Genomic DNA, 15,144 nt, shown 5'->3' with positions numbered 1-15,144 from the left:
TTCAAATTTACAGCAGGAGATGCCTCCATTTGGCGCTCTGTGCTTTGCCCAGATGAATAGGCTAGCAGGCAGTAATACCTTACCAGCTTTTCGTTTCTCTTCCCAAGCTTGCTGAAGTGGGCTTTGAGTTTGCGTGGCCTGCTGCTTTGTACAGCACCACAGCACTGTTTTGTTCGGATGTTCATGGGAACTTTCATCTGAGGAAAAGCTGCTGTTATTTGCAAAGTGGCAAAACATTGAAAGACTGAAAGGGGAGAAAAGGTGACTCGATGTAGGCCAACTGGTAATCTCTCTGATTTAATGTAGGGTTACAGACATGTCAAATTCAGGTTGTTTCACAAGAAATGTTGTTAAAAAGATGTAGTTCAAAGCACTCCTCCTTTAAATCCCCTACTTTAAAGCACCCCTACTTTGGCTAGACTGAAGAGAAATCATATGCTGTAAGTTCAGAGCCCCAGCTATTCATCAGTGCTGTGTTTATTGCACTTCTGAAAACACAGCCTTGAAGTTGCCTTTTGTATTTCTGCTTTCCCAAAGGCTCCCTTGCTTGCTGGTAAACCACGGAGCACCAGTCTCTCTGGCCCTTCTCCGCCAGCCCCAGACTGCCCTGCGCTCTCAAAAATGTTGGAAAAGTGTGGCTGATTTTGCCAGCATTACAGGCTCTTTACACTGTCCTTGTGCAGCAAAATAGCCATAGCAGAGAAAAGAGCCCTGACTTAAATTACAGTTGGCTATTCTTCTGTTACTGCTGTATCAGTAAAAATATCTCTGTCAATATATGTCTAGATATATACATAAAGCTCCACTAACTTCCATTTTCTGATTTAAAAACTGAACTCCGTGGCTTCGTATTATATTACTCAACTGTGTAGCTGGAGTTAATGGACTAGGCCTAATTCCAGACTGGTTCTCAATTCATTGGATGTGGCTGATGCACAAATCAAATAGTTCTGGCACCCCGACATTTCCTGTGAATGAAAAATGATATTAAACTAAATAGCCGTGTGAATTTCATCCCCATTCATGCAATAGACTGGAAGACAACTCATATTTGGCAAATGTAGAGGAATGGGAGAAAAGATTCAAATCAGAGGAAGAAAAATGTAAATGTTCTTGAGAGATTTTTTTTTCCACAATGAAAAGAAAAAAAAAATAAAGCAATGGAAAATTGTGAGCTTAATCCTAGAAAGACCTAATCAGGAAAGCATAATATCTTAATGCGATATTAAGGTCTGAGAATATACAATCTTTCACACAGCCCATGACTGGGGGCAGGGTGGTTAAGCAGCATTGCAGAGGAGGATTTTTGTCTCAGTGAGGATTAATCCACCCAGTCTGCTGCAAATCTGGGCTATATCTGAGCAGTGCAATCCTGCTCTGGTCAGTGCACTGCTGGCCCATGATTTTGTTTGATTTGTAATCATGCTGCTTAAGATGAGCTGGTTTAGCTTATTAATGTGACAGAAAACTCTTGCATTTATCGCTGGGGTTAATTTTTTTTCAGATTAGCTTGACTCTGTGGCTGTATATTTGCTAGAACTGAAACAAATGAAGCTGTGGGAGTATGTGAGCTGAAAGGAGAGCAAAAAAACGTGATTTCTCCTTTAGGTGCTAGCAAGACTTACATTGCATGGGAGTAACATGAAAGCATGCTCTCAGCCCAGAACAGCTTCTTCCCGTTTGCACTGACCCTTATCAGTAAAAAAAATTATGAATCATTCAGTTTTGCCAGCCGGCTTAAGAGAAACAGCTGAAACCCCACCTTGAATTTTGGGAAAGAGCGGTTGGTAGGAGCAAAGCCCCCACCTTCACCTGCGTGAAGGTGGCTCCCTCGAGTTGTGCCACTCTTCCATGTGAAGCTGTGACAGGACTGTGGAGACCGACAGGTGAGTACACAGACATCCTCTATCTCAATGAGATACTCAGATGGTCCAAGGCTGCTTATCAGAAAATTGCCCCAGCATTAGGCTATATGTTAATGGTATTGTCTTTTACACTGGCCTCTGCGGACTTCAGCTGCATTCCCACTGTATAAGGCATAACAAGGTACAGGAGGTGTATTTTAGTCTGTTGCATTACAGTCTGAATGGGTAGGACCATGAATGTGAAATGAAACATGGAGTTGTGAAAGAACATGAGTCACATGGTGAAACCAAATTTGGGAATGAAACCAAGTATCCTGAATCCAAGTGATTTTTTGATTACATAGAATAAATATTCCCTTATCTCACCTAGAGGGGCTGAATATTTTGGGCCTTATGCAAGCCTATGTTGTTTGTAATGTTTTCCAGTCTGGTTACAACAGCGTTATCATAGGAAGACTGTGCTTCTGAAAGTCTTTGTCATGAGATGTGACACTGCAGTTGGAATGTTTTGTTGTACTCTGTCATTATTTATACCCCATTACTTCCACTGACTGGCTGTCCCACCCACTCCCCATAGATTACAGAGTCAGGGGAAGGATAAATGATGATTAGCAGCCAGTGAAGGGATGTAAGAGCTGAAAGGGTCAATATAAAACAAAAGCTGCCACATATAATTCACAAAGAATGTGAGGCACTGCATTTCAGAAGCAACATTCTTATAGCCAGGATTTTAATGAGAATGGAAAATGCTAACATAAAAATCCAATCCTATACAAAATATTAGCAAGAAGAGTACTGAGTGCTAAATATTTTTACCATTAAGCCTGGTACCCTGTTTCTGACCTGAACTATTAAAACTCCTCCTCAAGTTTTCATTAAATCATGACTTCAGAAAGCCCCCTAAAACATAGTTCTTTGTTTTGACAGAAATGCTAAGAAGTATGACCAGTACTAATGTCTAATGGTAAACTATCTGAACATCTTGCAAAATCATGTTTCCTTCAAAGCATACAACAAACCCGATCAAACTGTAACTGAAGGGGCTTCTCATGATAATCTGTAGAAGCTGATGTTTCCTTCAGTGGTACAATTTTGTTGATATTAGGATATCCATGTCATAAAACAGAGTACTGTTAAGGTACATGGTGTTCACATACAAAACTGGACATACGCATGGTGTTTGCATAGAAAAGGATTTTTGCCTTGAAAATCTTGTCCCTTATGTGCTCACTTAATTCTTCCTGCATTCCTGGCATCTCTGTGCCACCTCACCAAGCTGGGACTGTGTTGCTGAGCCCTTGTTTATACATATGTGCCTATGTTTATGCATATGTGCTTTTTCATCTGTATGTATGTGTGTGAGAGACAGGGCTGCGCTGCAGCTACAGCCCCTGGACAAAGTCTTGCTGACTTAACTGGGATTAGTGAGGAGGCTCAGGCAACTCCCCCATGACCAGCCGCCTTGGCCCCTTGCTGTGTTTCCTTGCCCGTGGTCTTTGTCCTGCTCACCCAGCAGGACTCGGCCATAGCAGAATTCTAGCAGTCCCAGACTCCCAAAGTCACCCCTTCCCAGTAGCTAATTTTGCACTTGCAGGTGAAATGCAGGGCGCTGAAGTCTTTAAAAAGAAAGATAAATACATTATTCCCAATAGTATCATAAAAATTCCATTTTTCCTATTAATGTCATGCAGAGTAGATGAGATCTTAACGTTTAACTGCTCTAGGCTGTCAAAGTCCTTGTGCTCTTCAAAAATAAGGACAAAGACTTTGTTTGGTCTTTGTGCAGGAGAATTATGTGGACATAGTTGTTATTTTTCTCGTCTTTGTCTGCTTAGAAAAGGCAGTACATATTGATTCTTCACTTGGCAATCTGTCTTGGGCTAACTGCTATAACTCCTTGTATGGAAAATTACCTAAATATTCTCTAAAGACTCTGCCATGTAAATATGAGTAAGTATTGATTGATTCTTCTGATTATGGCTTTCAGTCCTGTAGGAAACAGAGATATTTGCTAATCCAGGCTTCTTTTGTGTATTGGCAGAGTAGGCAGGTAAAACTGAAACTGGAAAGTGCCAGGGAGACTTGCCTTTGCTGTTGCATTTTGCAGCTTCTTGTCGCTTTTGAATTCAGCGCAGCTACTGACTGTTGCCAGTGCTTGCTTGTTGTAGGGACTGACTGCTGTTTCCAGAGGTTTCAGTTTCAAATGAGCACTTTGCGAAATCTAGTCATCAGAAGTGCAAGCGTGCCTCGTCTGGGGAATGGGTACTGTCCTGTGGAGATCTGAGCAACGTCCCCCGGCAGCAAACGCCTTTGTGTCCCGTTAAGGCCTCCATTTTTGAGCTGCTCTTAACATAATTAGTGTGGCATAACGGGCTAAGTGCAAAAGTGGTAACCACTTAGTACTAAGTTCTCAGTACTGTCTGCTTCAGTAACGTGGGGCTGTGAATCACGAGTGCGGCTGAAATGTTAAATCTGAGTGTCTTGAATGGTTCTCATATGATGCAAATGTTTCTCTTCTAAAAAAACGCCATAAGGAGGAAAACTCTAAGCACTGTTTTGGAAACTAAGAATTGTGGAAATATTACCTAATGGGAAAAGTATTCTTAAAACTGGTTCTACTCCGTGCATCCCTTTATGGGATTATGCTTTATGCTTGCCTTCTGGTCCCTGTCACAGCACTTGTCATTGCCTAGATATTACTTCCTGTTACAGAGCACTAAATTGGACTTGGATAGTTGTATTGCAAAGGGAAATATTTCTGCCTATATTAAAATACTGTAGGTAAGGGAAAAAAGATTTTTATCACTTTCATTACGGTTCTGTTGGATTAGAAAATGTGTCCATTTTTAAACAGCCTTTTCAATATCAATCGGACAAGTTGTTTCCCTTTAGAAGTACTTTCACATGAGTTAAGTAAAATAGAAGGGATAAAGAAGGAACATCTGCTTCTCATTTTATGAAAGCAATGCATTTTTAATATAATAATAGAGAGTAGCAGAAAATGGAACTGCAAAAGGAAACAAATAAAAAATCCTGACAAGAGAGACTGTCATCCACTTCATTAAACAATGTTAGAAAATTATCATGAATGTGTACCAGCATGACCACAAAATCTACTTTACTATACTGTTTTTAAGGAGGATAGGGGAACACTATTGCTATTTCATTCACCCATCCAAAAAAGCCAGTAAGCTCCCAGCGGTTTTATATGACTAGAATTTTATAAGGGTGGTAGATGGGTTGCACAGACAACTTTATAAATATTTGACTTTATTCACATTAGAAATACTTCTTTCAAAGAGCCTAAGAGTGCCAAAGTAGTCATGAACCGCAGGAAGAACGTGACAACAAGTTGCATTGCAAGCTAACCTTGGCAAGTAAAATCTCATAAAATGACTTCTTGGAAGAACCAGGCCAAAAGCCCAGGTTTGGGGTAGTTTTGTACTTTTGGCTTTGTTTCACCTGTGCTGAAAGATTATTTCCAGCCTGGACCATTTAACTCTGACATAATAAAACAGATCATGGTGTAAAAGATATAAATGGCATCTTGATTAGGGGAGAACAGCCCCCCTGATTCTGTGTTTCCTGCCTCTCAGTGAACTCCAGTTCAGGTATGCCTACAAATAGAAAGAAGGAGGGATTTCCTTTGATTTATCTATGTGCCAGTCCAGCAAACTGTTCTAGGGCCCTGACAATCAAGATGGGCTCTTTTTCTCTCAGGCATAAAGTTTTGGCAGCTCTGAGTGTGTGCAGCAACAGAGGGGAGAAGGGAAGACCAGCACAGCTCTTCTGCATGGACGTACTTCAATATCCTTTTTCTGCAGCAAGAGTGCTGTAGTAGCATTATATTAAAACAAAAGAAGGTCTTTTCAGCAATGCATAACAGCTTCAGCGTGGGCACCTTGAGTGAAATAACTTGCATGTTAAATTACTTGATTTAAATTACACCTCTTTGGAGCCAGATTGCTTTCATTAGTTTTGGAGAGGTAATAACTAGTTGTGGCTGCCCTCAGTCAGCTGAAGACAATGTGGTGTCCCAGCGAGTTTGATGACCTTGGCTCTCCATAAACAATTCTATTAATAATATGCAGGACAGAAACAAGCTTACATTTGATCTCATTTGAATTGACTTGCTAGAACTGAAGCAAGTAAGAAAACAAATCTTGGGTGCTTCAGTATCACTGATTTAACTTTGCAATCCTTAGTTCATCCTCAGACATCTAGGTAACATGCTGGGTTTCAGGGCTGAGTACTTAAAAATTTTTAACTCCCTTATGGATATATTTGTTTAACTGTAAGGATGTATCAAAGCCAGGTGTCTGCTATATTGCTAATTAATTAAATGAGAATATTTCTAGAGAAATATTCTCTAGAATTCTAGAGAAAGAAGATTGATATTTTCACTTTGTCATTCTTTGGAGTAGAGCTGTGCTTTAAGGGACATGAGAAATCATTTTATCACTTAAACATTAAAGCAGCTTTTGGTACAGATTGCCAGTTCAATCTGGTGTTTACTGGTACTCACATAAGTAACGGCTGCCCTGCTGAGCCCCATTTCTCACTGACTGGCATTTAAAAACTTTAAACATCAAATATTTACTGATGTAACTCGGTTGCTGCCCAAATTGAATTTCAAAGGTCCTTATCCTGCAGTTCCTATTCGTGCAAAGCTTCCATGGAAGTCAGCTCTATCTTTCTCTAGTGAAAATGAACCGTCTTCTTTCTGTGGCTATCTTTCAGACTTTCTGAGCTTTCCATTTATTGCCATGACTTACAACAATATTGTGAGCATTATTAATCCAAATTGCAGTCAATGGGAGTTTGGCATGGTTTTACACTGCAGTACCGTGTCTTAAATAGTTTTGGCTTTCAAGCAGAAAGAATTTGGCATGCAACTACTTGTCACTCCCCAGTGTTAACAAATAAATGCAAAACACTCATCGTGGCTATATGCACCCAGGTCCAAGAGAAGGGAAAAGGAGAGAAAGATATCATTACATATTTGAGATCTCTGAAATTCAGGAATGTATGCAAACATAGTCCTTAGAGGATATGTGGCTTAGTGAAGCTGAGCAAGGTGCTTTGTGCTCAGAGGTTCCTGAGTGCAGGCCTCAGTGCTGACCCACTGATACTGTGCTGTGCTAACTGCCTGAGCGATCTAAATGAATATATCTCCTATGTTAGGTTTGGAATTTTTTAGATATTAAATTCAAGAAAAGCTGTTTGGAAGCTGTACATATGTGTTTAGGGAGATGATAGTTTTAACTCCAAGGTTGCAATCAGTTTCCATTGCCAAAATTGCTCAGCAGCTCAGCAACTTTGCTTGAGCAGTCTTGGGAAAAACTGACTTTTATAGTATTTAGCACCCAGAAGCTGAAAGGAGGACTGTGGGCCTTTCATTATTTTTATTACCATTATCCTTCTCTTCTCTCTGTTTCGCTCTCTTTCTTTGTATTTTAAGTTTAAATTTTCTAGGTAATTAAGAGAAGTAGATTGTATAAGAGGGGAAAGAAAGTCAAGAGATCATGTGGGCCTGGATAGGTCATGCTAACAGTGAAGATGTCACTGTGAGGTCAGGAAATCCTTAAATTAGAAGCATAATTTTAATCTCTAATTTAAGCCATGGATTAGAATCAAAAGGACTTTTGATTCATGGACCTGTAAGAATATTTCACTGGGGCTGTGAACTGCACAAAGGACACAAGCACACTGACAAGGGACTTGTTTTGTCTCAGTGCCTTTTCTTGACCCCTTCAAAATAATCTGTGCTGTTCTTGGAAGTTGAGCAGGCAAAACTTCAAAATCCCTGATTTAGACAAATGCTATATTTTGTAAGCACAGACAAGACAACTCCGAACTGAACTCAGTGGGGTAAATTATCAACTGCTTTGGAAGATCAGAAGTCCAACATTTAACTCATTGGGCTTGAACTGAGCTACAGAATTTACATCAGTGGCAGATCTGGGCCACAGAATTCTCTTTCCTCACATATGAGGAAAGTATGCACTGAATTAGAAGGTGCACAACCTCCTCATTTTATGGCCGCCACAATGGAGCTAAGTATTTGTTTGCTTTTTAAATTCAGGGGAGGAGAAAAGAAACAAGCTAATCTCATAAAGGTTCACCCCACCCTTTGCTTGGCTTCTCTTTCTTGGCGATTCTCCCTGGTAGCAGCTGGCTGGCTGTTTTTCTTCTGCAATTGCGCTCATGACATTTCCTGCAACTAGGTTTTTTTGAACGTTTCCAGCAGTCATTTCAGTCCCTGGCCCCCCCTTGTTTTGGCCTCCTCCCCCACTAACCATGGCCTTGTGCCTAGTTCCCAGAATTGTAAGTAGCATATTCCTATCGCAGGTCCATGCGTATACTCTATATGCTCTCAACAGATAAAATGAATTTCTGTGGCTTGCTTATAAGTATGACTAACTTACCAAGAGTCAGTGGCTAGTGTAAGGGATGCTGAACAGCTATATTGGCATAGACAGTGTGAACAGAGACAGTCTCAAGCTACCTGCTCCATCAGACAGGAATGGACACGGTTGCATTCCTGGCTACTGCTGGCCAGTATCCTGGCTATTGCTTCATTTAACACGTTACTCTTTTTTTGAAGAAGCAGCATGTATCCCTCTCCATGCAGAAGGACTGATAAAAAAAAACTGAGATAAGGGAGATTTCGTATACAGATCCTAGATTACTTAGTGTACCAATACTTTCCCTCTCTGCTGTACTAAAAACTGCATACACTTTCCTTTCATAAGCCTTTATAAACAGTCAAGTGACTTAATCTTTTAACGTAAATGCTTACTTGTATACTAAGCTCTCTGTTATCAATGTCATTAAATCAATACCCTCAGTGCTTCAGGATCCAGGTCACATATGAGCTGTCACACATAGAGTTTAACTTAAGAAATGCAGTATTGAGACACTGTAAATTTGTTTTTCGTAGATTAGCGAGTACTTTAAAGTTGAGCTGTTGAAGATCAGTGAAAGCTTATTCCCCGTTGTAGCCAGTTTCTTATATCTATGGTGGGTTTCTATTCTAATGACGGTTTTGCTGCAGAACTTCCATGAAGTCTAAGGTAAGTGTTAGATGCAGTTACCATGAATGGCACTGCAAAACCTTGTGAGGCCTACATTGTATATTTTAAAATATGGAATATATTCTCTGAAGAGAAGTAAATTGACAAACTGGCATTTACCCTTCTTGTACACACATCATATATCTATTCTTTTCCTGTGTTGAGTATGTACAAACTTCTGGACAGCTCATAGTCCAGAGATTATTTAGCCTCACTTGGTGTACCACTTTATCTAATGAGTGACATCTGTGTTTAGAGTTAAAGACAGAGAAAAACAATAATTTGTCTACTGCCAGAGACATTTAATTGAGGCTAAACCATACATCTGGGTTTTATTTGTGTAAAAAGATACACAACCGAAGTACACATCTCATTCCAACCTGACCCTTCAGTGCTCTTTCCATTAGCGTATTAAGAATCGAGATTTATCTAGAGCTATCTTGCAAATAGGAAATGGTGGTTATTTTATGATCTTAGTTGCTATTATAGCACATCTCTCTCTCTCTCTCTCTCTCTCTCTCTCTCTGCCATTGTGTGTCTGTCTGTCATACAAGTGAAGTAAGTTGTAATGCAAATTGACCCTATGAATTCTTTCAGTTGCTTTCTTCAGGAAAGCTGTAGACATGATGGACATAACATTATACAGCATAATGGGCAAACATTATGCTACATGCCCTTGCTGCTGGTAAAACAAAATGAACTCTGCCAGTGAAACTCTAGAGTAACTGAAGTCACAGAAGGCAGTTTTCCAGCTGTGGGTTACGTATCGTTAATCTTCTGCAGTGTCTAAACTGGTGGTCTTCAGAAATGTTCTGAGCATCAAGAAGTGGGATTAAGGGAAGGAAGCAGTTTCTAAAAGGCAGTTCATATTTCATAAGAAGTTTGGAATTTGGAAGGTGTGGAGAACCCCTGCTATTATTAAAAGATTAACTTAATGATAGGGGACACTCTGAAATACACCTAACAGGGAACCCATGAGTCAGATCTTAGCCTTGCAAAGGGCCTTTGGGGGGCAGCCAAGGAGGAAGAAGAACTCATCTGTGCTAATTAACGTAGCATACTTGGGGTTACTACACCTCTGTCACCACAGCTTGAAAGAAAGTGGCAAGAGTGGAGATTATATCAGAGACATATATCCTGGTGATGGGGGACTTGAATCTAGTCCTGTTATCACTTCCCGGTGTAGCAGTGCACTTGTAACAGTGGAAAGTCGGCAGCTCTCTGCACCCAGTCAGCGCAGAGACAGTGTGCAGCCTGGGGTTATAATGCACTGTTGTTTTCCATTCTATATCATTTCCACTAATAATAATTCCCAGTATATAAATTGCATTCTATGCATCAGGGCCCTGTATGGATGATAATTACTGCTTGCAGTGCAAAACAAGATCTAGCACTGCAAAAATTTGTCCGGAGTTGACACAACTAGAGTAACTAGAATTAATACTAGTAGAGGTATCCATTTCTCTTTCAGGGAACTCTGTCATCAGACCACACTACTTAAATTACAAATATGTACAACATAGCTCTTCAACTGCCTAAAACATGATGGGGCCCGTTTGTCTTATGACCATCACCAAGAAACAGAAAGCAGACAGTGCTCTTTTCTCCATCCACCTACACTTGATTTTAGTCTCACACACATTAAGTTTTACTGTTTACTTGCTCCCCTCATGGAAAAAGGCTAGAAGATCTGACTAGAACCAAATGGGAAAATAAAGACCTTTAGCAGATAAGTAACAATCTTATCACTTCATGAAGCTATACTTCTGTAAGTACCTGACCTGCAACATCAGCTGTTTCTAAGATGAAAGCTTGGGGAAAACAAGGTATCCAGGATCAGTCGAGGAACTAGAAATTTTGTGCAGAGACGTTGCTCAAGCAGATAGGAAAATTCCATTTATGTTATCCAGAGATATGGGTTAAGAACAATTTAGTAAATGGGCTTATCTACTGCATAGCTACTTGAAGTGTGTGGAAATCCAGTGTGAATGTCCTGTGTTCAGGCAGCAATGCTTTATTATCACTAATAAGGAGGGAACTGTGCTGCCTTGTGCCTGACACTTCACTGTTGGACTTGTGGGAGAGGAGATGGAAAAGTGAGGGACTTCTTGTACTTGCCTGAGTTTCAGCATGATGTATAGCTTAGCTTTGTTTATTTTTTTTCACTAAAACAATGAGAGACTTGGTTATCTTCTGGCTTGACAGCAGTATTGGCCTTGTGTCGTAACTAACGGTTTGAGGGCTGTTAATTCCCCAGTGATTTGTTTGTGCTGAAGACTCCTGCAATTTAAAAAAAAAAAAAAAAAGGCTTAAGGTAGGGTGTAACGCAATGTAGACTTTTTTTTTAATGTTGAAAGGGTAGGACAGATCCTGGAAATTCTTTAGTTTGCATGGGTTTTTTTATAACAAATTTTTACTTCTGCTTCTTCACTCCGATATCATATGAACTATTTTGTCGTGAGAATGGTGTAGCATGGTGGAGAATGGTGTCTCAAACCTTTCTGAATGGCAAAGATTGAGTTAGTGGCTAAATCTGTTCATGGAAGATAAAAATTAGGTCATCATAATGCCAAGGTCTACTAAAATAAAATCTTGGGTTATGGCATTGGTCTTTCAGTTTGATTGTATATTTAAAAATAATCACTAGTCTAGAAACGTGGGCTGTTTGTGGGCTGTTCTTTATAATACATATATTTCAGTGTTTTTAATCCTAAAATGTGGGATTTTTATTACCTAATAAGCACAAAACACAAAGAAGCCAAATGTATGTTGATGAATAAGGCCTACATCCTGCAAAAATTAACATACATATTTACATATGTATACAGTAAGTAGTCCTGTTTTGCTATTCACTCAAACGGGACACAGAGTTTAATCCTAGTGTGTAAAATTAAGACTGAATACCAGCCTTTGCCTGTTTGCGGTTTGTGTTCAAGCCATGAAGACTGACAGATTTTACTTTCATTTACCACATGTTAGTCTAGAATAAATCTGTTGAAGTTATTAGAATAATCAGAATTTAAACTAGTTAAATAGAAAGCAGATTTTTGTCCTTTTTATACATTTCTTCAGGGTTTATCTTTTCTTTCTTGCAGACTCCTAAGCAATACAGCCAAGCAGTAAATAAGAGCAACAAAGTCCATCTTTACTGTGCATTTCTGGACTATAGGTATGTTATATAATTTGAAATTCTTTAACTTTGTTTAATCTGATTGCACACAGTTTGTGATCCCAGATGTTACTGGTATTCTTCTTATTCTCTTTGATCATGGGAATTTTTAAAGTAGTGAAGCCACTGGGTTTACAACAAATACAATTCATCATCACCTTTTACTATAAACAGGGAGTTTTTATTCAATGACCCTTTGTTAAGTACGCTAATGAGAGACTGAAAAATTTTGGAATCAAAACTAAAATGCAGACTCATACTGATCATGGTTATGATGGTTTGTGAATATGTCCATTTGGGCAGAAGACTAGATGTTTTAAATTGGCATACCTCCAACAGAGCCATTGTTTTCACTGGATCTATGCCTGATTCACAATAAAATACAAGATCAGAACGGGATCCCCTCAGAATATTTCAGAACTGTGAGGTTTTGTCAGTGCATGCAATGAAGAAAAGTTATGTCCCTGAATGCAAAACAGAAGAAAAGGTAAATAAATATAACCCTAAACTTTGCTGAGAAAAAAGAAATTATGCAAAAACAGCAGCTATTTTTTTTAGCTCTGAATATATTTCACGTATTCTTGATTTCCAAGCATACTGAGTTAATTGAGAAAGAATACAAATAGTGTACTTTGAATTTCATGAGGATTAACAATTTTTGAGCCGTAACGGTATAAGCTTAATTGATGTAGCAATGGCCTGCAAAACTGTGGTCTCTCCTATCCAGCATGCACATGGGAAAGTCAGTGTAATTTTTATATTGAAGTTTTTGTTGCGAGTATGTTGAACTGTCCCAGCTGCCTGAAGTTACTTGTTGCTATGGTTACTCACAGATCATGATAAATTAGAAACAGATTTTACTGAAGTGAATGAATGTCGTTGGGGCATTGTTCCCATACCATGTTCCACTGGGGATTGAGGCCTTGAGGCTCTGCCTCAGGATAGAAACTGTAATATGAAATCTGTCCTTCCAAATGAGTTTTATTTGTGTCAGGATACTCTTATTCCCTGGTGCATGGTCGTTAAAGAATTAGCAATTGGGTTCTGACCTATGAAAGACTCTCTTTGGGAACTCAAGGGGGTCCCAAAGGACAGGAAAAGGGTGAGGTAATAGCTGTCTTTAAAATAAAGACCCAGAAAATTACAGATCATTCCATCTAGCTTCAGGACCTATAATAATATTAAAAGTAATAAACAGCCAGTTGGGAAGCAGTCTGCCTGGATGGGCATCCTATGGTACCTGAGCCCATGGAGCCCTCACAGAAGTTTGAGGGTGCCTTCCACATCCCCACTCTGTCACAGGACAGGGCTGCGCTCGAGCGGTGGTTTCCAGGTAACCCAAATCGCTGGCTCTGAGAAGAAGCAAGCCAGTGAGGATCATGTCACTGCATAGTCCTAGGACCAGGCCACGTGGCCAGTCCAGCCATATCCTCTGTGGAGCAGGAGCAGCTCTTTGCTGCCCCTGGGGATGAAGTGACAAAAAACAGTTGACATAGATTGGTCACCAGAAATCATGCTCAGTCTAAATTACTTATTTTGACAGGATAAGTGGCATGTGAATAAGGGAAAAGCAATAGACATGGTATGCTTTGACTTTTGCAATATTATTGACTAGTCTGATACAATATTTTCATAGACAGTTCTCAAAATTGGGTTAGGTGAAATACCATAAATGGTTTGCACAGTGTTATCAAAAAATGTAATTATCAGTCATTATTTGGTTATAAAACTGGGAAGAAATCTCTAGTGGCATTATTGTAGGGGTCTGATTTGGGCCAAAATTTTCCTTACCTATTTTCATGATGGAACTGAGTATACACTAACAATGTTGTGGCTATATCAACCTGAGATGCCTTTTAAGTCTTTATTTCTCCTCTATAATACAATGCATGTCAAATTAACCTAAATAAAACTTATTTTGATAGAGTTTACATTCAATTTTTGTGTGCTTTGCAGCAATGGAACTGGTGTTTGGTCTAATGAAGGCTGTGTGCGTGAGAGCGGGGACCTCAACTACTCCGTGTGTCTTTGTAACCACCTCACTAACTTCGCCATCCTGATGCAAGTAGTGCCTCTGAAGGTGAGATTAAGAAAAGGAGTAAATCTATCTGTTCAAAACTAAGCATAAATACATCAGTTGTATCCACAAATCACATCAGTAAGTGACTGAAATTGAGCTCATTTTTGCCCAACTCAAATTTATTCCATGTCTTGCTTTCTGGGATGTTGTTTTAATATTTCTTGACTATGCATTCTAAAACTTTTGTGAATTCAAATGGAGCATGAAATGAAACACATCTGTGGTAGGTGGAAATCCTGAAGTGCTGGACTTTATTCTCACACTTTTGGCATGATTTCTTAAAGTACTGGGCAGGCAAAGCACCGGAAGACATGCTGTACAGACAATTACAGAATAGAAGCAAGGCCAGAAGATGAACTAATAAGTACTTTCCCATTCTGATTTTTATGATTTTTTTTTTCTTCCCCCCTAAGACTGAGACCGCTGAGATGTGGCTGTGTAACTAGATTCATGGTGTAGGAACAGCCCAAATTTGAACTTTTATCTGAAGCAAGCTCTGCTGCCAGCTGGTCTCTAACATTTGCTTTACCAGTGATGGGGAAACTGTGTAGCCCAGCTCTCCAAGTGCCTCCCTGCTGCTGTTTCTTCACCTAACTGCCAAGCAGTAGCTAGTGCAGAAGAAATAACAGAAAGAAATCAAGGTTTTAGACCTGCGAGTGAGCTGTTCATCTACAGTTTCTCTTTGCTCAGTTCTTTGTCCAAAGAGTTAACACACAAGCCTCCTCCTCTTCAGCATGAATATGCAGCTTCCCTTGTTAACCTGGGGCCTTCTACTTGCTATTTGTACTGATTGGTGGTTTCAGCCGAAGTTGGTTGATGGCAGACCTGTCACGCTCTTCACCAACATGTTCTTCTCTTCACAATACTTTGTGATGCCTTGAGATTTTCTCAGAGATGGAGCAGAGTGTCAGCTCCTTGTAAGTGAAGTGCTGGTCTGAGCCTACTGAAGGATCT

At 39.7% G+C, this 15,144-nt stretch overlaps 1 protein-coding gene across 1 annotated transcript in view; it reads left to right on the top strand.

Annotated features, from left to right (window-relative positions):
* The window catches only part of ADGRD1 (adhesion G protein-coupled receptor D1), a 171,162-nt gene that overhangs the window by 81,530 nt on the left and 74,488 nt on the right, over positions 1–15,144 (top strand). Inside the window, exons 17-18 of the mRNA XM_009666669.2 lie at positions 12,037–12,110; positions 14,067–14,190. Of these exons, the coding sequence (XP_009664964.1) occupies positions 12,037–12,110; positions 14,067–14,190 (198 nt within the window). The remainder of the gene's footprint in view (positions 1–12,036; positions 12,111–14,066; positions 14,191–15,144) is intronic.

Source organism: Struthio camelus, chromosome 17, assembly GCF_040807025.1.
Source record: "Struthio camelus isolate bStrCam1 chromosome 17, bStrCam1.hap1, whole genome shotgun sequence".
In the NCBI taxonomy this organism is placed as follows: Eukaryota; Metazoa; Chordata; class Aves; order Struthioniformes; family Struthionidae; genus Struthio; species Struthio camelus.
Note: the sequence above shows the minus strand (reverse complement) of the source record. Positions and strands in the feature narration are given on the sequence as shown.